The sequence below is a fragment of the Salvelinus namaycush genome, chromosome 41 (assembly GCF_016432855.1).
Source record: "Salvelinus namaycush isolate Seneca chromosome 41, SaNama_1.0, whole genome shotgun sequence".
In the NCBI taxonomy this organism is placed as follows: Eukaryota; Metazoa; Chordata; class Actinopteri; order Salmoniformes; family Salmonidae; genus Salvelinus; species Salvelinus namaycush.
In genome coordinates this window covers 281,393-305,279 of record NC_052347.1, presented here as the reverse complement: position 1 = coordinate 305,279, position 23,887 = coordinate 281,393, and the positions used below count along the sequence as shown (strand labels likewise).

Below are 23,887 nucleotides of genomic sequence, written 5' to 3'. Positions count from 1 at the left end.
CTTAATTAAGGGACGGTTCATGCAGAGATATGGTAGCTAGAGCCTAAGTAGTGCAAAGGTGCTCCTTGTGGGCCACGTCGTTCAACACTACATTTCCCGACATGCATATCTGTAAATGGGAGGGGACGATTTTGTTTGTGCGCGGGTAGATTTTTAAAAATAAGTATGGCGGATATTAATTCTGGAAAGCAATCAGAAAGGTTTGTATTTTTTTTAGTTAATAATGATACTGAAAGTTTTCCTGAAATTCACTTTGCTGTGAAGAATTGGGTGGAATTAGCGCGCTATCTCAGAGGGTCGTATTGTGTTTTACATCAAAGGAGGAGCTTGCTAACGTTAACTTCCGACCTCACTGCCCGGGTAACGTTAGCTACTAGCTAACACCGGCAACAACCCCTATTTTAAAGTAGTCCTAGTGGGAGCCACGTCTATAGACAGCTAACTAGCCATTTCAACATAAACTATGCTCATGTGGTTATGTTAATCTTCCTCTCTTTTTCATTGATGTCATCAGCAGCTGCGACAGCTCTGCTGAACACCAGAAGGTAAGACAATCAACAGCTGATTGTGTTGTGGTCTATATGGTTTTGGTTGCACATAAGAGCCAATATACATAATATAACCTTACTAAAATGGTAGCTAGCTGATGAAATTAGCATAGCACTGACGATAACATACGAATGATCTAAAAGCCCACTTTGTCTGTTGATCAAGGTCCACGATGAAGAAAAGCCTCAGCAGGGACTCAAAAGAGTTTGCCCTGGGAGTCCAAGCCCAGCAGCTCCTCACCCCAAATCTCCCTGCAGACACACTCCTGCCTCCACCACCACCAACATCCAGATGTCACAAACAACAGACATACAGATGAAGCCGTGTTCTGGAGAAGAGGGGCATGGAAGGGATCCTGAGGAGGGTGTTGTAACAGAGGGTCGATCGTTGAGCCCCAGCAGCACGCAAAGGAAATCCTGGAGGAGGTCGGCCAGGGACCGACGCTCTCTCCCTTCCCTCCCCAACACCTCCCAGAGTGAGACCCGAAACCCGTATTTTTCAATATCGACAACATTGGTTGTGGTGTCTGGGATGAGTGACACTAGCCAGAGCGTCTGGTAGGATAGAGAGTATTGTTTACGTCTTCTAGAGCCGTAAAACATATACTCTTTCCAAGCTATGGCTAGAGTCAACCACCTATCCCAGGTTAACCCTTAAAAACAATGAATGGCAGTATGGGAAGGAGGCACAATTGGGGCGAAGTGATTTACAAAATGCTCTCTTGTAACCTGTAAATGCTAAGCTTCTGTCTAAATGCCTCTTATCCAGCTATATGCAGGTCAATCAGCCAATCCCTACCAGAGGAGGAGAGGCTAGAGAAACTGATGGAGGCTTCTATGAGGGTATGTTTAAGTGATTGCAATTCGCTAGTGTCTGTGTGTGTTTTGAAAGTCAGGCTAACTTCAACCTGGAGGTTATTTCAATGTCTATGTGATCCTGGCTGACAATTTATCTGAGTTTGTGTCCCATCTCTCTCCTCTTTGTCTCCAGCTGGCAGTCAAGAAGTTACAAGACTCACTGAGCACGACACCCAACGGCAGTTTAAAGTCACTTCAGACACAAGGTTGGTAGGATCCTTGTACGTCTATCAAATAAGTAGTGGTTTTGGATTGTGACATCCAGCAAAAAAACCATCCAATGTTTACTTCTGCCCCCTACTGGTTCGGTGCAGTATTTTGAATGGAGCTTAAAAGTTGTGTGCCTTGCAGTAGGCATACAGTCCATTCGGAAAGTATTCAGACCCTTCCATTTTTCCACATTTTGTTACGTTACAACCTTATTCTAAAATGTATTAAATATTTTTTTAAATCATCAGTCTACACACAATACCCCATAATGACAAAGTGAAACCAGGTTTTTAGCAAATTTATAAAAAAAAACATATCGCTTATTTACATAAGTATTCAGACCCTTTGCTATGAGACTCAAAATTGAGCTTAGGTGCATCCTGTTTCCATTGATCATCCTTAAAATTTTTAACTTTATTGGAGTCCACCTGTCGTAAATTCAATTGATTGGAAATGATTTGGAAAGGCACACACCTGTTTATATAAGATCCCACAGTTGACAGTGTATGTCAGATCAAAAACCAAGCCATGAGGTTGAAGGAGTTGTCCGTAGAGCTCTGAGACAGGATTGTGTCGAGGCAAAGATCTGGGGAAGGGTGCCAAAAATTGTCTGCAACATTGAAGGTCCCCAAAAACAGTGGCCTCCATAAATGGAAGAAGTTTGGAACCACCAGGACTCTTCCTAGAGCTGGCCGGCCGGCCAAACTGAGCAATTGGGGGAGATTGGGCCTTAGTCAGGGAGGTGACCAAGAACCCGATGGTCACTGACAGAGCTCCAGAGTTCCTTTGTGGAGATGGGAGAACCTTCCAGAAGGACAACCATCTCTGCAGCACTCCACCAATCAGGCCTTTATGGTAGAGTGGCCAGACGGAAGCCACTCATCAGTAAAAGGTCCATGACAGCCCGCTTGGAGTTTGCCAAAAGGCACCTAAGGACTCTCAGCGCATGAGAAACAAGATTCTCTGGTCCGATGAAACCAAGACTGAACTATTTGGCCTGAATGCGAAGTGTTAACTTCTGGATTCCACCTGGCACCATCCCTATGAAGCGTGGTGGCAGCATCATGCTGTGGGGATGTTTTTCAGCCGCAAGGACTGGGAGACTAGTCAGGATCGAGGGGATAATGAATGGAGCAAAGTACAGAGAGATCCTTGATGAAAACCTGCTCCAGAGTGCTCAGGACCTCCGACTGGGGTGAAGGTTCACCTTCCCACAGGACCCTAAGGACACAGCCAAGACACTGGCTTTTGGGCAAATCTCTGAATGTCCTTGAGTGGCCCAGACTTGAACCCAATAGCACATCTCTAGAGAGACCTGAAAATAGCTGTGCAGCGACACTCACCATCCAGCCTGACGGAGCTTGAGAGGATCTGTGGAGAAGAATGGGAGAAACTCCCCAAATACAGGTCTGCCAAGCTTGTAGCGTCATACCCAAGAAGACTCTAGGCTCTAATCGCTGCCAAAGGTGCTTCAACAAAGTACTGAGCAAAGGGTCTGAATACTTATATTAATGTGATTTTAAAAAATTGCAAACAATTCTACAAATGTGTTTTTGCTCTGTTTGTGTGATTGATTGGGGGGGGACAATTTATCTAATTTTCAAATAAGGCTGTAACAGAAGAAAATGTTGATAAAGTTAAGGTCTGAATACTTTCCGAATTCACTTTGTCTAATAATGTTAACATAATTCGTTACTACCATTTTCTTCCCTGTTTCAGTGGAGGCTGTACAGAAGGGGTGGTGTTGCCTGGCCAAAGATCTACGCAGTGAGCTGCAGTGTCAGCAACCTCCCACTAGCACAGCCAGGTAATGCTGTCTAGTCACAGCCCTCAACCTCATTTTGTTCACTGACTTAACGTCCTTAACCTTTCTGAACAACCCATCCCGGATCCGGGATAATTGTCATCAGCAACGCTGCATAGCATAGCATAGCGCCACAGTCAAATAATATTACTAGAAAATATTCATATTCATGAAATCACAAGTGCAATATTGCAAAACACAGTTTAGCCTTTTGTTAATCCACCTGTAGTCTCAGATTTGGAAATTATGCTTTACAGCGAAAGCAATACAAGCGTTTGTGTAAGTTTATCGATCGCTCGACAAAACATTAAGTACACTTAGCATCGGGTAACTTGGTCACAAATCAGAAAAGCAATCAAATTAATCGTTTACCTTTGATGATCTTCGGATGTTTTCACTCACGAGACTCCCAGTTAGACAACAAATGTTCCTTTTGTTCTATAAAGATATTTTTATATCCAAATACCTCTGTTCGTTTCGCGCGTTATGCTGAGAAATCCACAGGAAAAAGCGTTCACGACAACGCAGACAAAAATTTCAGATAATATCTATAATGTCCACAGAAACATGTCAAACGTTTTTTATAATCAATCCTCAGGTTGTTTTTCAAATATCTATTCGATAATATATCAACCAGGAGTGTTGGTTTTTCACTAGGACCGGGAGTAACAATGGCTGCCTTTCTCTGTTGCGCACAACTCACTCTGAGAGCCCCCACCTATCTACTTACGCAATGTGGTCGTTCTCGCTCATTTTTCGAAATAAAAGCCTGAAACTAAGTCTAAAGGCTGTTGACACCTTAGGGAAGCCATAGAAAAATCTGGTTGATATCCCTTTAAATGGGTAATAGAGATGCATAAGAACAGAGAGGTTTCAAAAACAGAGGCACTTCCTGATTGGATTTTCCTCAGGTTTTAGCCTGCAATATCAGTTCTGTTAAACTCACAGACAAAATCTTGACAGTTTTGGAAACTTTAGAGTGTGTTCTATCCTAATCTGACATTATATGCGTATTCTAGTTTCGGGGGCTGAGAAATAGGCAGTTTCAAATGGGTACGTTTTTTTTGCCAAAAACGAAAATACTGCCCCCTAGCCCACATACTTACCTTTTTCCTGAGCATTCTATTTTACGCTTATTATTCCAGCACTGATTTTTTTTTTTTCTAATCCTTTAACATGAGACATGGGGCCAGGATGATCCGAGTATCGCGATACTAGTCAGTATCGTGGCAAGGAAACAAAACACGAAACAGATTTAACTTCTTTAGGAAAACAACCCTAATGTTGGAAACAAGCAGCGTCATGTCATCCAGAGTCGTCGTCCCCCCCCAAGCTATAGAACACAATATTTTACATACAGCAGGTTTTTAAAGGAAGGCTTTGTGTTTTTGGCATGGAAAAAATATTGCGATACTGGTATCGGCACAGCCCAAGAGAAAAAGGGCTGTCATTCTTCTGTATTGTCCTTTATTTCTAGTTCAGCCCTTTCTGTATTCATTCAGTCATCTGTTATGGCTCCCTTTTGACTGTCTCTTTCTCGCTAGTGACACTGCAATGCAGAACACCATGGAGCAGACCAGGAAGGCTATACACAGGTAACTGACTTCCTCGTCACTGTGTGTGTGCGTGCCTGTAATGAATAAATATTGTCTGTTTTTATTCCATCTGTGTGATTCCAGGCTGCAGGCTGAGAGTGCATCTTGGAAGTCCCTGTTAGACAAGCACCGGAGTAAAGCTGAAGAATTGGCCAGGTGAGTACATTCTCACACACACACGCATACAAATTACATGCACTTGTTCACTCTTGTTCTGCACTCACCATGCTCCAAGTTTCAGGTTGTCAAAGTGATTTTTCTTCTCATGTGCCTGGTGCTTCAGTCCAATTTGGGCATTAGCCAAAGTCAGCTATCAATAACCAGGCCTGGTATTCATAGCTGACTTTGAAAAGGCGTTGATAAAGTATGACTGGAGTTTATATATAAATGCCTGGAATATTTCAATTTTGGAGAATCTCTTTTATAAAATGGGTTAAAGTTATGTACAGTAACCCTATGTGTAAAATCATAAATAATGGCTACTTCTCAGGAAGTTTTAAACTGTCAAGAGGAGTATAACAAGGTTGTCCACTATCAACATTTCTATTTATTATTGCCATTGAAATGTTAGCTGTTAAAATTTAGATCCAACAATAATATTAAGGGGTTAGTAATCCAGGGCTTGAAAACAAAGGTCATGTTTCCTTTTAAATCCACAATTTGGATCCCTCCACAGCCTCATAGAGGATATAGGTTAAGAAAAAGTATATATCTGGATTAAAACCAAATTATGATAAGTGTACTATATTACGTATTGATCACACAAAAAAATGAAACTTTTACATTACTGTGTAGTTTACCAATAAAATGGTCTGACAGGGATGTGGACATACTCGGTATACATGTCCTGAAAGAAAGAAAATGATCTCACTCAATAGCTTTTTAATAGAAAGTTAGCAAAAATATAGATAATATCTTGCTACCATGGAAAGGATAACACCTGGCTATTTCTGGAAAAATCACTCAGATTAACTCTTCAGTCATATCCCAGTTTACCTATTTGCTTATGGTCTTGCCTACACCTAGCGACCTGCTTTTTGTTAAATTATATGGGCAAAAAATATTACATTTTATTTGGAATGGCAAGCCAGACAAAATTAAAACGTTATACATAAGTCTGAAATGGTTCTCTAGCAAATTAGTAAGAAAGTCTCACCCCATGTTCAAGAATGGCCTTTTTCCCTTTATTCAGATTACAACCTCTCAATTTCGGTTATGTGAAAAACGAAATCTCCAAAATATCTGTATTTTTAAAACAAGCCATCGAAATTTGGTTGCAATTTCAGTTAAATCCACCAGAAAAGACAAAATCATACAACAAATATTGTGGTTCAATGTTTTAAATTAAATTTACAAAGATTATAGAATAAATAGGACTGGTGGAGTTGTCACACATACAGCTAACAAAAATATATGGAAATGTCTGTTCTACCCAAAATTACAACTAACTAATTGCAGCATTTCTGCAAAAATGGAAGAGGCAAGTGGAAGGGGGAATAAGTATAGAACTAGTCTGTCGGCCCTGCATTAAAGAACGTTGTGATAAATAAAAAAATATACCCGTTTCAGTTAAGGACCCCAAAATTCACAGCTGTTGCTAAATACTTGGGAAGAGATTTTCGATGTATCGGTTCCATGGCACAAGGTTTAAAAACTGATACACAACTTAGAATTTTTCAATTAAAATTTTACACAAAATTCTTACAACCAATAGAATGTTATACATACATACAGTTGAAGTCGGAAGTTTACATACACTTAGGTTGGCGTCATTAAAACTCGTTTTTCAACCACTCCACAAATTTCTTGTTAACAAACTATAGATTTGGCAAGTCGGTTAGGACATCTACTGTGTGCATGACACAAGTACTTTTCCCAACAATTGTTTACAGACAGATTATTTCACTTATATAACTCACTGTATTACAATTCTAGTGGGTCAGAAGTTTACATACACTAGGTTGACTGTGCCGTTTAAACAGCTTGGAAAATTCCATAAAATGCCATGGCTTTAGAAGCTTCTGATAGGCTAATTGACATCATTTGAGTCAATTGGAGGTGTACCTGTGGATGCATTTCAAGGCCTACCTTCAAACTCAGTGCCTCTTTGCTTGACATCATGGGAAAATCAAAAGAAATCCGCCAAGACCTCAGAAAAACAATTGTAGACCTCCTCAAGTCTGGTTCATCCTTGGGAGCAATTTCCAAACGCCTGAAGGTCACACGTTCATCTGTACAAACAATAGTAATGCAAGTATAAACACCATGGGACCACGCATCCGTCATAACCCTCAGGAAGGAGACGTGTTCTGTCTCCTAGAGATGAACGTACTTTGGTGCGAGAAGTGCAAATCAATCCCAGAACATCCGCAAAGGACCTTGTGAAGATGCTGGTGGAAACGGGTACAAAAGTATCTATATCCAGAGTAAAACGAGTCCTATATCGACATAACCTGAAAGGCCGCTCAGCAAGGAAGAAGCGACTGCTCCAAAACAGCCATAGAAAATCCAGACTACGGTTTGCAACTGCTCATGGGGACAAAGATCGTACTTTTTTTGAGAAATGTCCTCTGGTCTGATGAAACAGAAATAAAACTGGCCATAATGACCGTCATCATGTTTGGAGGAAAAGGGGGGAGTCTTGCAAACCGAAGAACACCATCCCAACTGTGAAGCACGGGGTGGCAGCATCATGTTGTGGAGATGCTTTGCTGCAGGAGGGACTGGTGCACTTCACAACATAGATGGCATCATGAGGCAGGAAATTGTGGATATATTGAAGCAACATCTCAAGACATCAGTCAGGAAGTTGAAGCTTGGTTGCAAATGGTCTTCCAAATGGACAATGACCCCAAGCATACTTCCAAAGTTGTGGCAAAATGGCTTAAGGACAACAAAGTCAAGGTATTGGAGTGACAATCACAAAGCCCTGACCTCAATCCTATAGAAAATATGTGGGCAGAACTGAAAAGGTGTGTGCGAGCAAGGAGGCCTACAAACCTGACTCCGTTACACCAGCTCTGTCAGGAGGAATGGGCCAAAATTCACCCAACTTATTGTGGGAAGCTTGTGGAAGGCTACCCGGAACGTTTGACCCAAGTTAACCTGATGAGGATAGAGGGCGTAATTTACACTTTGGGGGAAAAACGTGCCCAATTTAAACGGCCTCGTACTCTATTCTTGCTCGTACAATATGCATATTATTATTACTATTGGATAGAAAACACTCTCTAGTTTCTAAAACCGTTTGAATTTTGTCTGTGAGTAAAACAGAACTCATTTGGCAGCACACTTTCTGACCAGGAAGTGGAAAGTCTGAAAATTATGCTCTGTTCAAGGGCCTGCCTATAAATGGGCATGACACGTATGAGTATACATGCACGTCATACACCTTCCCCAGGATGTCAAGATGCAGTGAGAGAAGAAATGGAGTGATTATCTTGGTCTGAGATGGAATACGTCCTCTTGGAATGACGTGTCACCCATTTTATGTTTTCAGGAAGGCGCGAAGTTGGTCCTGGATTTGCCATCAGAATAGCTGTCGTTATAGGCGATTACTATCTCCGGCTTTGATTTTATTTGATACATGTGACCATATCATCGTAAAGTATGTTTTTTCAATATAGTTTTATTAGATTTTTGAAATTTATTCGGGACGTTAGGCGTGTTGCGTTGTGTGCCTTTGTTCAGAAAGGAGAGCTTCGAGCCACTTGGTTAGTGTGCTTGCTAAATCAGGAGGGGAAAACGATGTTCTAAATCCAAACAACGACTGTTCTGGACAAAGGACCCCTTGTCCAACATTCTGATGGAAGATCACCAAAAGTAGGACCCATTTTGTGATGCTATTTCATATATCTGTCGAACTGTATACTAGTAGTTTTGCGCCCAGATTTTGGGCACTCTCTCGCTATAACGTAAGGTGGATGTCGTAATGAAGATATTTTTAGAATTCTAACACTGCGATTGCATTAAGAACTAGTGTTACTATCATTTCCTATACAACATGTATTTTTTTGTAATGTTTATGAATAGCTATTTGGTCAGAATAGGTGAGTCTAATAGAAATATCCGCACATTCTGGGAAAAAGAAGCTACATTAGCATAATGGATAACCACTGATTTCAGCTCTAAATATGCACATTTTCGAACAAAACATAAGTGTATGTATAACCTGATGTTATAGGACTGTCATCTGAGGAAGGTTAGTGAAAATTGATATATTTTGCTGGTTTATTCGCTAACGCTAACGTGCCTATTGCTATCGCTAACGTGCCTTGATGAATGAATGCGGTTGTGTGTAGGCTATTGTAGTAAGCTAATATAATGCTATATTGTGTTTTCGCCGTAAAACACTTAAAAAATCTGAAATATTGGCTGGATTCACAAGATGCTTGTCTTTCATTTCTGTACACGATGCATTTTTCAGAAATGTTTTATGATGAGTATTTAGGTATTCCACGTTGGTCTCTATAATTACTCTGGCTGCTTCGGTGCTATTTTTGACGGTAGCTGTGATGGTAGCTGCAATGTAAAACTGATTTATACCTCAAATATGCACATTTTTCGAACAAAACATAGATTTATTGTGTAACATGTTATAAGACTGTCATCTGATGAAGTTGTTTCTTGGTTAGTTTGGTTGGTTCTTGGTTAGTTAGGTTGGCTTTGTGCATGCTACCTGTGCTGTGAAAAATGTCTGTCCTTTTTTGTATTTGGTGGTGAGCTAACATAAATATATGTGGTATTTTCGCTGTAAAACATTTAAAAAATCGGACATGTTGACTGGATTCACAAGATGTGTATCTTTCATTTGCTGTATTGGACTTGTTAATGTGTGAAAGTTAAATATTTCTAAAAAATATTTTTTGAATTTCGCGCTCTGCCTTTTCAGTGGAATGTGGGAGGAGTTCCGCTAGCGGAACGCTGGGGCTAGACAGGTTAAACAATTTAAAGGCAATGCTACCAAATACTAATTGAGTGTATGTAAACTTCTGACCCACTGGGACTGTGATGAAACAAATCGTTCTCTCTACTGTTATTCTGACATTTCACATTCTTCAAATAAAGTGGTGATCCAAACTGACCTAAAACAGGGAATTTTTCCTCGGATTAAATGTCAGGAATTGTGAAACTGATTCCAAATGTATTTGGCTAAGGTGTATGTGAACTTCCGACTTCAACTGTGTATGGGGCATACAACCTTCCCAGCTTTGCCGATTTTGCTGCAAAGAGACCGTTAGTAGATCATTTATTTTTGTACTGTCCATATGTAGCTTGTTTTTGGTCACAGTCCAGGAATGGCAGAAGAATTTCAACATTTACCTGGAGCTAACGCTGCAGATCCTGGGTGATTTTGAAGTCTTAGTCAGTTGATCAATAATATAATAAACACATTTTTTTTCTAAATGTATTATCTTTAATTTACAATCTGTAGAAACTGATAATAGAATAGTTCAGAACTTTTTTGAAGCATCACAGGACAGTGGGGGAAAATATAAAATATGGGAGACGGGTGGGACTAATAACACATTTAAAATATACTGTCTGTAAAATGTACACTACCGTTCAAAAGTTTGGGGTCACTTAAATGTCCTTGTTTTTGAAAGAAAAGCACCTTTTTTTTATCCATTTAAAATAACGTCAAATTGTTCAGAAATGCAGTCTAAACATTGTTAATGTTGTCAATGACTGTTGTTGCTGGAAACGGCTGATTTTGAATGGAGTATCAGTGTAACGGATGTGAAATGGCTAGCTAGTTAGCGGTGGTGCGCGCTAATAGCCTTTCAATCGGTGACGTCACTTGCTCTGAGACCTTGAAGTAGTGGCTCCCCTTGCTCTGCAAGAGCCGCGGCTTTTGTGGAGCGATGGGTAACGATGCTTCGTGGGTGACTTGTTGATGTGTGCAGAGGGTCCCTAGTTCGCGTCGGGGCGAGGGGACGGACTAAAGTTATACTGTTACATCTACAGAGGCGTACAGAGGCCCGTTATCAGCAACCATCACTCCTGTGTTCCAATGGCACGTTGTGTTAGCTAATCCAAGTTTATCATTTTAAAAGGCTAATTGATCATTAACCGTTTTGCAATTGTTAGCACAGCTGAAAACTTGTCCCAATTAAAGAAGCAATAAAACTGGCCTTTAGTATCTGAGTTTGAGTATCTGGAGCATCAGAATTTGTGGGTTCGATTACAGGCTCAAAATGGCCAAAAACAAAGAACTTTCTTCTGAAACTCGTCAGTCTATTCTTGTTCCTGAGAAATGGCTATTCCATGTGAGAAATTGCCAAGAAACTGAAGATCCCGTACAATGCTGTAACTACTCCCTTCACAGAACAGCGCAAACGGACTCTAACCCGAATAGAAAGAGTGGGAGGCCCCGGGGCACAACTGAGCTTGAGGACAAGTACATTAGTGACGCCTCAAGTCTTTAACTGGCAGCTTCATTAAATAGTACCCGCAAAACACCAGTCTCAACGTCAACAGTGAAGAGGCGACTCCGGGATGCTGGCCTTCTAGGCAGAGTTGCAAAGAAAAACCCCTAACTGACTGGCCAATAAAAAGAAAAGATGGACAAAAGAACACACACTGGACAGAGGAAGATTGGGAAAAAGTGTTATGGACAGACGGATCTAAGTTTGAAGTGTTTGGATCACAAAGAACATTCGTGAGATGCAGAAAAAATTTAAGCTGCTGGAGGAGTGCTTGACGCCATCTGTCAAGCATGGTGGAGGCAATGTGATGGTCTGGGGGTGCTTTGGTGGTGGGAAAATGGGAAATTTGTACAGGGTAAAAGGGATCTTGAAGAAGGAAGGCTATCACTCCATTTTGCAAGGCCATGCCATACCCTGTGGACGGTGCATAATTGGAGCAAATGTCCTCCTTCAACAGGACAATGACCCAAAGCACAGCTCCAAACTATGCAAGAACTATTTAGGAAAGAAGCAGTAAGCTGGTATTCTGTCTATAATGGAGTGGCTAGCACTGTCACCAGATCTCAACCCTATATAGCTGTTGTGGGAGCAGCTTGACTGTATGGTACGTAAGAAGTGCCCATCAAGCCAATCCAACTTGTGGGAGGTGCTTCAGGAAGCATGGGGTAAAATCTCTTCAGTTTACCTCAACAAATTGATAACTGGAATGCCAAGGTTGTAATTGCTGTAAATGGATAGTTCTTTGACGAAAGCAGAGTTTGAAGGACACTATTTCAATTAAAAATAATTTATTTATAACCTTGTCAAAGTCTTGAGTATTGTTCCTATTCATTTTGCAATTAATTTCATGTATGTTTTCATGTAAATGTTTAAGTGACACCAAACTTTTGAACGGTAGTGTATATAGGTAGTTTCAGAACTTTTGTGAAACAACACAGTTAAAAATATATGGCAAATAGAAGTTGGGAGAGGTTGAGGGTAGAGGAAGGCCGGGACTAAAAACGAACAAAATGTAACTATTGTAAAATAGATTGTGTCCGTGAAGTGTGTATAAGCTGGAAGTAGAAGCCTAAGTGCTGTTCATTAGTTTACTCCAATTAAGGGAGGGTTAGTGGAAAATAATAAAGGAAAATCTATTTTTAAAATGTTGTGTGTGTGTATACATGCATACAGTACCAGTCATACGTTTGGACACAACTCCATTCCACGGTTTCTTTGTTTTTTTAAAACAATTTTCTACATTGTAGAATAATAGTGAAGACATCAACTAGTGATGCACCGATATGACATTTTTGGCCTATACTGATATCCAATATTTTCCTTGCCAAAAAAAACCAATCGATTTTTATTTTATTTTTATGCGGCCTTTTAAGCATTCTAGTACAGTGTTAAATAGTTAACACACATGGACGCAGTGGTCTAAGGCACTGCATCTCAATTAGAGGTCGGACGATTAATCGGCATGGCCGATTTAATTAGGGCCGATTTTCAAGTTTTCATAACAATCGGTAATCGGCATTTTTGGACGACGATTACATTGCACTCCACGAGGAGACTGCGTGGCAGGCTGACCACCTGTTACGCGAGTGCAGCAAGGAGCCAAGGTAAGTTGCTAGCTAGCATTAAACTTAAAAAACAATCTTCACATAATCACTAGTTAACTACACATGGTTGATGATATTACTAGGTTAACTAGCTTGTCCTGCGTTGCAAATCATCAATGCGGTGCCTGTTAATTTATCAGCGAATCACAGCCTACTTCGCCAAACGGGTGATTTAACAAGCGCATTCGTGAAAAAAGCACTGTCGTTGCACCAATGTACATAACCATAAACATCAATGCCTTTATTAAAATCAATACACAAGTATATATTTTTTAAACCTGCATATTTAGTTAAAAGAAATTAATGTTAGCAGGCAATATTAACTAGGGAAATTGTGTCACTTCTCTTGCGTTCTGTGCAAGCAGAGTCAGGGTATATGCAGCAGTTGGGCCACCTGGCTCGTTGCGAACTGTGTGAAGACCATTTCTTCCTAACAAAGACCGTAATTAATTTGCCAGAATTTTACATAATTATGATATAACATTGAAGGTTGTGCAATGTAACAGCAATATTTAGACTTTATGGATGCTACCCGTTAGATTAAAATACAGAACGGTTCCGTATTTCACTGAAAGAATAAACATTTTGTTTTCGAAATGGTCGTTTGTGTGTTATATTATAATTAAGTATGATTTGATAGGGCAGTCTGAGTGGTGGTAGGCAGCAGCAGGCTCGTAAGCGTTCATTCAAACAGCACTTTCCTGCGTTTGCCAGCAGCCTTCGCAATGCTTGAATACAGCGATGTTTATGACTTCAAGCCTATCAACTCCCGAGATTAGGCTGGCAATACTATAGTGCCTATAGGGACATCCAATAGTCAAAGGTATATGAAATACAAGTGGTACAGAGAGAAATGGTCCTATAACTACAACCTAAACTTAAATGGGAATATTGAAGACTCATGTTAAAAGGAACCACCAGCTTTCATATGTTCTCATGTTCTGAGCAAAGAATTTAAATGTTAGCTTTTTTTACATGGCACATATTGCACTTTTACTTTCTTCTCCAACACTGTTTTTGCATTATTTAAACAAATTGAACATGTTTCATTATTTATTTGAGACTAAATAGATTTTTATATATGTATTATATTAAGTTAAAATAAGTGTTCATTCAGTATTGTTGTAATTGTCATTATTACAGATATAATATAAATCGTCCGATTTAATCGGTATCGGCTTTTTTTGGTCCTCCAATAATCGGTATCGGCGTTGAAAAATCATAATTGGTCGACTTCTAATCTCAATGCAAGAGGTATCACTATAGTCCCTGGTTCGAATACAGGCTCTATCACATCCGGCCGTGATTGGGAATCCCGTAGGGCAGCGCACAATTGGCCCAGCGTTGTCCGGGTTTGGCCTGGGTAGGCCGTCATTATAAATAAGAATTTGTTCTTAACTGACTTGCCTATTTAAATAAAAAGGTTACAGACACCACACTGACCAAAAAGTTATTTTGTTGGCATTTACGTATGTCCCCATTACCAGTAAAACATAATCAAAACCTATTTCTTCCACTTACTTGCTGTGCTGTTTCATTCTTCATTTGTTCAGTCGTTTCATTCTCAATCAGGATTTCTAATGAACGCCATTTGGGTCTCTGCGTGTCAAAAAAAATCCACTAACACTATTTGACGTGTCAAATCAGCCTGTTGACCAATCACGCCCTGAATATGACTGCACGTCACATAATAATTTAACGATTTCATTTTTTATTTTTTTTACGTAGTTATTACACATTGATTACACTCACTGGTATTTCACACATCACAACGATTCATCGATACGTATGTTATGATGCTGGTAAAGTTGTCTCGCGCACCTACGGTGCTGGTCATTAAAAAAAGCTAGCTCATGCTCATGGATGCAAACAATGTTCTTCCCCAAAAACATACCAAACGACATTTGTTTAAATAGCGAGGTGTCATCTAAAATAACCCTAATTCATAAGACAGTTCTTATTTGATTAATGGTGGTCGCACCCACCTAGCCACAATAAGGATTTGCCACAATAGTGGACTTTGCGGTTAGTCTTCAAAATAAAAGTATGTCATTGACAGTGATGCAAATTAATACAAATGGTATAATTATGCCATAATTGAATGCATCATGCTAAACGAGGTTGGAATGTTTCCTATAAAATCAACAAAAGATAATTTTGTTAATTTGACATCTGTTGAAATCACACTGGATGTATTATACTTCAGAATTCCATTGGGGGCATACTTATTTCACTGTACAGCCTTACCTATGGATTGTGGATCAATGACGGGTTATCGGTCTACTCAGTGACACCCAGAGAACATTAGCGTCGTAGCTCTTATTGCGGGACATTTATTGTCAACCTATGTGTATTGAACACTATTCCCGAGGAAAAACAATACTGCATGGATGTTTTGGAGTCTGATAACTCTGAGGAAGATGTTGGGGGAAAATAACTTGGTTATTGCGTAGACTGATACCCCATTTCATTGATCCCCAATCCTTAGGTAAAGCTGTACAGTGCAATAGGAATGTCAATACACACAATAGGTTGACTGGGGAGGTGATATCACGCAGTCACAGTCCCGTGATAAGACCTACAACGCTAATATTTGCGTAAACTCTTCACAGTTGTGTTCTGTGGGTGTCACCGATTAGACTGATACCCCATTTCATTGCTTCACAACCTTGTTTAACATTAGTCTAAATATGGCATGATTCCACCAATCGTAACCTTCTGCATCACTTTCAAATATGTACTTTTATTTTGAAGGCAGTCCACAAATTCCACATAACCCGGTCCGGTCAGCCTCACTAGCCAGATGAAGCTAGCCGAACAAATAATACCGCGTACGTTATAAAGTATTGTGAACACATCGTTCGTGGCCTATTTGCAGACTTTTTTTTGTACAGCTTTGACAATGCTACTGATAGTAGTGGTGGCGCTTGGCTTGCACGTGCAAATTCAGAACACACAAAATTATATAATAGAACTGTGTTATTTGACATGTCAAATTAAAATCTTATTTAACACGTCAAATAGTGTTATTTGATGTGTATCTTTTTTGACACGCAAAGACCCAAACGGCGTTCCATACTATGTCGTGAAGCTAATAGCAGTGACACGCTATTACTGTGTAACTCCGGTAGGGCGACATCTGAAACATTTCGCACTTGGTAACGTTAGTGTGTACCTGTGCTCGACCAGTCATGAAAGCCAACATCACCCACGACAGGGAACGTTTTCTTGTCATGGGCAATGAATTTCATTATCTTGGTGTTAATGGGTTTCGCCTTTGAGTTGTCTCGCTGAAATGTTCTTACTCTTTCAAATGACTGCTCGACTTGTTGACTGCTCGATCCACACAACAGACATTGTGGGCTAGGTTAGGAATGCTGTGTTGCATGTGTAGCGTTACATTTTATGTGCAGTCATTATGTCATGTACCTACATTATATAGGTATGCACGTCAGATTTGACATTGGTTTTGCACATCGGCGTTAAACTACACATCGATTCCGATTCCGCTATGTTCACCGATTTTTATATTGTGCATCCCAATTAAAAACTATGAAATAACACATATGTAATCATTTAGTAACCAAAAAAGTGTTTGTTAAGTATATTTGAGATTCTTCAAAGTAACCACCCTTTGCCTTGATGACAGCTTTGCAAACTCTTGGCATTCTCTCAACCTGGAATGCATTTCAATTAACAGGTGTGCCTTGTTAAATGTTCATTTGTGTTATTTCTTTCCTTAATGCATTTGAGCATTATCAGTTGTGTTGTGACAAGGTAGGGTGGTATACAGAAGATGGCCCTATTTGGTAAAAGACCATGTCCATATTATGGCAAGAACAGCTCAAATAAGCAAAGAGAAACGACAGTCCATTACTTTAAGACATGAAAGTCAGTCAATCCGGGAAAAATTCAATAAGTTTGCAAGTTTCTTCAAGTACAGTCGCAAAAACCATCAAACGCTATGATGAAGCTGGCTCTCATGAGGACCGCTACAGGAAAGGAAGACCCAGAGTTACCTCTGCTGCAGAGGATAAGTTCATTAGAGTTACCAGCCTCAGAAATTGCAGCCCAAATAAATGCTTTGCAGAGTTCAAGTAACAGACACATCTCAACATCAACTGTTCAGAGGAGACTGCGTGAATCAGGCCTTCATGGTCGAATTGCTGCAAAGAAACCACTACTAAAGGACACCAATAAGAAGAAGAGACTTGATTGGACCAAGAAACACGCGCAATGGACATTAGACAGGTGGAAAGCTGTCCAAATTTGAGATTTTTGTTTCCAACTGCCGTGTCTTTGTGAGACGCGGAGTAGGTGAACGGATGATCTCTGCATGTGTGGTTCCCACCGTGAAGCATGGAGGTGGTGTGGGGGTGCTTTGTTGGTGACACTGTCAGTGATTTTATTTAGAATTCAAGGCACACTTAACCAGCATGGCTACCACAGCATTCTGCAGCAATACGCCATCCCATCTGGTTTGTGCTTAGTGGGACTATCATTTGTTTTTCAACAGGACAAAATGACCCAGCACACCTCCAGGCTGGGTAAGGGCTATTTGACCAAGAAGGAGAGTGATGGAGTGCTGCATCAGATGACATGGCCTCCACAATCACTCGACCTTAACAGAATTGAGATGATTTGGGATGAGTAGACCGCAGGGTGAAGGATAAGTAGCCAACAAGTGCTCAGCATGTGTGGAAAGTCCTTCAAGACTGTTGGAAAAGCATTACAGGTGAAGCTGGTTGAGAGAATGCCAAGAGTGCAAAGCTGTCAATGCAAAGGGTGGCTACTTTGAAGAATATAAATATATTTTGATTTCATATGTGTTATTTCATAGTTTTGATGTCTTGTAGAAAATAGTAAAAAATTGAAAACCCTTGAATGTGTAGGTAACTTTTTGGCTGGTTGTGTGTATATATATATATAAAATAGATATGGATGGAGGATCGGAAGTTATGCAGACAATTACATTGATGGAAGCTACCATCTATCTGTAATATTAAAGCTGATCTTCCCCCAATGATTGTTCATTGTTCAGAATGGCATGATAACGATACAAGAGTTGGCTACAGCCCATTTTAGGACCATGGTTTTTGCCTAGTGTAAATGTGTCGGTATATCTCATCTTCTTTCCCTTTGCAGGCAAGTGGAGCAGTGCAAGGAGAAGGGGGTGACGTTAGACTCTAGCTGCCTGGCCCAGTCCTCACAGAGCCAGCTCATCCAGAACAAACCTGATTACCACAGCCTGCTCTGCAGACAGCAGCCTGTACTGTCCACTATGGACATGGTGGTAATACGGACAAACTAGTATTATACCACTTGGGGATGGTTTCTTGGACACAGATTAGTCCTAGACTAAAAGCAAGCTCAATGGAGAATCTCTGTCGCAATAGTTTTGTTGTCCAGTATTTGGCTTTGTGTCCAGGAAAAAAGCCTTTTGGAGTTTTTTATTTATTTAAATGTTCTATTGGGCAAATCTTAACTTGCATTTAAGTCAGATTTTCACTTAGTCATGCATTGATGTCATTTTTTATTTCAACTTTATTTAAACAGGTAGACCAGATGAGAACAAGTTCTCATTTACAACTGCGACCTGGCCAAGATAAAGCAAACCAGTGCGACACAAACAACACAGAGTTACACATGGGATAAACAAACGTACAGTCAATAACACAATAGAAAAGTCTATATACAGTGTTTGCAAATGTAGTAAGATTAGGGAGGTAAGGCAATAAATATGCCATAGTGGCGAAATAATTACAATTTAGCAATTAAACACCAGAGTGATAGATGTGCAGAAGATGAATGTGCAAGTAGAGATAATGGGGTGCAAAGGAGCAAAGCAATTATATTGGGATGAGGTAGTTGGTTGGGCTATTTACAGATGGGCTGTGTACAGGTGCAATGATCGGTAAGCTGCTCTGACAGCTGATGCTTAAAGTTGAAGGACTACAATGATAGACTACGAATAATTATACATTTGACTGAAGTGGAAGTTAGATTTCACCCTCAGTGTTCCATGTCCCATGCTCAGAAAATAAAAGATGGTAGCTGCAGTGCACACATTATAGCTCCAATGACTGCTAATGTGTCTGAACAGTGTCCACACTTGCCTTCAGGGTAGAGCAATTATTTTTTCTCCATTTTTATCACACCCTTGTGTGTGTTAATGAATCTAACATAAAACGTCAGACGAGTTTGGGTCTTTAGTTTATCTTTGTATACCAGTATTTTTAATGTTTGATTTGTTTAAATGTTACTCCACTCCTCCGTGTGTAATGTCAGTTTTTATAGTTTACTCCGTTTGCTATTTGAGTCTTCTCTCTCCTTCCACACACACCCAGCCAATTGTCACTCAAGGAGACCTGTTTTTGTTCTACCACGAGTCACAAGTTAAAATACTAGCCGTTCACTCGCAGTGACAGTCTGCATGGTCAACGCTGCAGATGCAACAAGATATTGTTGACAACGATGCTGCTTTCCACTTTGCTTTATGTAAATCCACAAACATTCTACAATTACATTATTAGTTTGTATCTTAGTGTCTGCAAACAGTTTGTCTTTTTTTAGAGATTTATGCCTCAAACAAATTGTGTTAGCCGCTAATTGCTACTTAGCTGGCAATACAGCCTGATACCAAAGATTTTTACAACTAAACCAAGATGGACCACAACCTGTTGCCACGCTAGAGTCATGCACTACTCATAAAGCATATTTAGAAATTGTATACATTTTTTTTTATATATACAATAAAGTATTTTGACATATTTTGGCCATATTGCCTAGCCCGAGCGTTTATTTGCCTCAACTACGGTGCTGCCCTGGCTTTTGTTGTCGATGGGTGCATATCGAAGGCCGGTGTTTATTACTGTTCAAGTTGTGAAAAGCTTATATCACCCTCTTAAAACGTGGTTTGCTAGCTATACACGTAATTTAAAAAAACATCTATGTTCCTCCATAGATGGACACCCAGTGTAAGATGGTCAGGGAGCTGCTGTCCATACAGGAACAGTCTCAGCTACTGGTGAAGGAGACAAGCAGCAGATTGGGTAAGGGCATGTCTGGATGGATGGGTGTAGTGGTTCTCAGGGTCGTGTTCAGTAGGGCAGAACCTTTGCAACAGAAAATTCAAATCTGTTTCAATTTAGGTAGTACCTTCCCCTTTCATTCTGTTTCAAAACGTTTTCTCCCTGCTGAACACTTCTTGACTTATTAAAGACCTCGTGCAGTCTTTATTTTGATTTTTAAATCATCATGTCTAATATATCACTGTTTATTTAATAAAAAATAACTAATATATTTGGATCATTTTATTCCCTGAGCCTCCTTTGGCTGTTGAAATGTTCATTCTGATCTTGTGGGTGTTAGGAAGCAAATTTGAAGATATTTGCATACACATCCCTGATAGGATGGTCTAGAGCCTACCCCCTTACCCAGATGAACAGTCATTGGTCTATTCTAAGCAGATCACCTTGTGAAGTCATGATGTGGCCAAAAGTTCCATCCCACCTGAACGGGCTGAAATTCCAGGCATTTTTTTAAATCAAACAGCTCTTACAAAAAGGGCATTGTCATAATTTTAACAATTTCAGTGTTATTTCGACCTCTGTGTGGAAGAATAAAAAAATTGGAAAATCACATTTTTAACTGCGCTGCCCCATGAATTGTTTTGAGTTGATTTCTGTTTTTATTTAACTAGGCTAGTCAGTTAAGAACAAATTTTTATTTTCAGTGATGGTCTACCGGGGAACAGTAGGTTAACTGCCTTGTTCAGGGGCAGAACAACAGATGTTTTTACCTTGTCAGCTTGGGGATTCGATCTAGCAACCTTCCTGTTACTAGTCCAACGCTCTAACCACTAGGCTACCTGCCGCCTAGTGAGTATATTCTCTTTGTTGTGTTTATTAAATGTATTTGTTGTGATCATGTATTAAGTGTGTACATCCGTTCCCATCAGCGGCTGATGTGGGATTCCAGGATCTCTCCTCTGACCCAGTCAGGGATCTACTGGCAGGACCCATATCCTCTGTATCAACCAACACATCATCCACCGTATCATTCTAGTACCTCTGTTTCAGGGTTATCACAATACAGTATCATGGTACAACCAAACTAGATTTTTCATGGCAAAAAAAGAGAACTAAGCAAACTGAATTCTTGCTTTGTACAAGCAGGACAAAGCACACCTTTAATAGCACATACTCTATTGTGACCTTTGGTCTCGTCCAGGTTCACTCAATGAATGACCTATGAGAAAGATCAGTCTGGCTTTTTCTGTATTTCCGGTATTTATGTCATGTCTTAACTCTGTACCCATGGCTCCCTAACTTAGCTGTTCTCTGTGGTGCCTTGTTTGGTTGTGTTTGTAAATAAGTCTATGGTATCTTTCTTCATGGGATGAATGTGGATTATTTCGGCTATAACTTTCTATCTATTCTAATTCTATTCCACCACTATACTATTTGGGTCCTCCCAAATGGCACCCCATTCCTTATATAGTGCACTACTTTTGACCAGCGTGCTATGAGTCCTGGTCAAAACTATTACTCTGTATAGGTTATAGGGTGCCATTTGGGACGGAGGCCAGTCTCCCTACAAAACGTATGCTGTTGGCCACCAGAGGGCAATCTCACCCTTTATTTAAATAGCTAATGAATATTTGCCTACAGTAAAAGATGTAGAAAATATTCACTTGCAGTGGATGCATTTTGGGGTTAATTTGTAAGATACTTGCTTTCCTTTATTTTCCTGTAGATTCGTGTCTGTTTTTCTTGTAAAAAAAATGTATGATTTCAAAAAATATATATTATTATTAAACAGTAATTATCTGAATTTGTCTTGTATTTTCTGACCATTGAATCAGTTGTTTTAAAACCAGGTCCAATCCTGTATTTGTTTTTAACCCTTCATAAACAAGGAAATGTGAAACATTATTCCATCCCAACTCCTTTGAAACTTCTCTTGGTTTCAGTGTAACAAGGGGAAGAATTCTCTGTACACACAACTTGTTAGTTCTCTCAACACACCCTTGTAATCATATGTATAATACTTTACTCCTTGTCCCTTTCTTATCCCTCAATCTTTTCTGTTTTGTCCAGAGGTCCAGTCCTCTTTTCTCTCCTCCAGCACTGCTATGTCTTCCTCTGTCCCTTCTCCTGTCCATCAGGAAGGAAGCCCCTCCCCCACCTCATCTTGACTCCCTCCCTCTCCTTTCACCGGGTCACTGGCGCAGAACGAAGGCCTGACATTATGCCTAGTGTTTCATAACCCCCCTTTCTTCCTTTTTCAATCTCATTCACTCTCACTATCACATCTTAAGTTTTCTCTCACCATCTTTCATGTTATAAGGTTGAGCCTTGAGCCTTCCTCTTACCAGGAAAAACATGATGAACAACAATGTGGCCCCGATGAGGAATATTTCCTTAGAGAAGTTTAACAGTCAATAGGGTTACACTTGCATGAACAGTGTGATGTCTGTTTTTTAAGAAATTGTGTAAAAGGAATCAGATAGGCTCAAGTTCTGACCACCAAATAGGAAAGGTGCCCTGCACCTACTGACTTAAATCACCATGATATTTCATCTTATTTATTGCTGTATTACAAACATATGCATTTTCTGTGGGCTGATCTTGCATTGGGGGGTGGGGGTGCATGGTAAGAATGAGAGAAAGGACAGAGGAGGAGTGGGAGAAAAGTGAGGTTGTGACCGTGAGCGCTGGGGAATCACGGAGGGAGGGTGGTGCACGGCAAGAGATTGATTCTTATTTAGATTAAAATAAGGCTGGATGCTTGTGGGATGAGAAAGAGAGAGGGCTTCTCCTGCTTACAAATTGAAAGAAGTCAAGTCACATATTCAGGCACTGAAGAAAACAACATTCACAGAACAAACAGGATATAAATAGGAAAATACAGAACTAGATACAAAATATGGATTAGCTTATTAGTTATTGATCATGTATAGTTTATTTAGATTTGTTGACGTCACTGCTTAACATTACTCTTACAATATAGAGTTTGCAAATGGACCAAAAATGTATTCAAATAAACAGGGTTAAACGTGATGGTTTCTTGTGACCCATAACAGGCCTGGGCCTACTTCTGATGTGTAAATGCCTGTTGGTGCTGTAAAAATTATTTTCTTCCTGTTAGGCCAGGTCTTTATAAAATCTAACCCCTCTCCCTTCTCTAACTTCAGATTGATTAGGCATAGACTGTAGAAGAGGGATGTGCCGAGCGTCAGCATAATCCACAGACAGTTTTGTCCTGTGCACTCCCTTTCGTGGTGTGCACACCCATCATTCCAGCACAGCAGTCAGCCTTCTCTCCTCCATGTCTGTTCAGTCTCCCAATTCATCTAGTGGAGCTGCTCTCTCATCTGAGTGATAAATGACAGCAAAATTGTCCACGTTTGCGGAAAAAAAAATGAAGACACTTGTATTCAATCTGTGCTGTCCATATTTCTCACACTAAAAAGACATAGGAAGTTTCATTCATTGGATGTTTCTGAACACATCCTGTTTAATAGTGGCCTATTTGATGGTGTGATTTGTTCCAATTTGAAACATTTTTTGTAGATTAATTATGAGATGCTTCAATATTGGTCCCAGTTACTGTATGATTCAGTCATTGATTTGGTCAATGGGTTGAGCGTGGTGGTAATTCAATCGATTGACAGTTCAGGGTTGAGGTGATCTTGACAGAAAAGAAAGCTTACACTACTAATTACAATTGTGTCAGACTGACACTTAGCCAAGTCCAATAAGTACCCCCTTATTTAAACTCAACCCCTTGATCTGCCCCCTGCGAATGTAGTGTACCACCTGTGCCACTGAGGTCA

At 40.0% G+C, this 23,887-nt stretch overlaps 1 protein-coding gene across 1 annotated transcript; it reads left to right on the top strand.

Annotated features, from left to right (window-relative positions):
• Positions 1 to 136: 136 nt before the first annotated feature.
• On the top strand, positions 137 to 21,882 carry LOC120034518. Its single transcript, XM_038981109.1, has 11 exons — positions 137 to 200; positions 515 to 545; positions 715 to 1,024; positions 1,318 to 1,391; positions 1,540 to 1,612; positions 3,336 to 3,423; positions 4,965 to 5,015; positions 5,100 to 5,171; positions 18,193 to 18,340; positions 20,012 to 20,099; positions 21,008 to 21,882. The coding sequence occupies exons 1-11, from the start codon at positions 166 to 168 to the stop codon at positions 21,112 to 21,114; spliced, it is 1,077 nt and encodes a 358-aa protein (XP_038837037.1). The 5' UTR covers positions 137 to 165; the 3' UTR covers positions 21,115 to 21,882.
• The last annotated feature ends 2,005 nt before the right edge of the window (positions 21,883 to 23,887 follow it).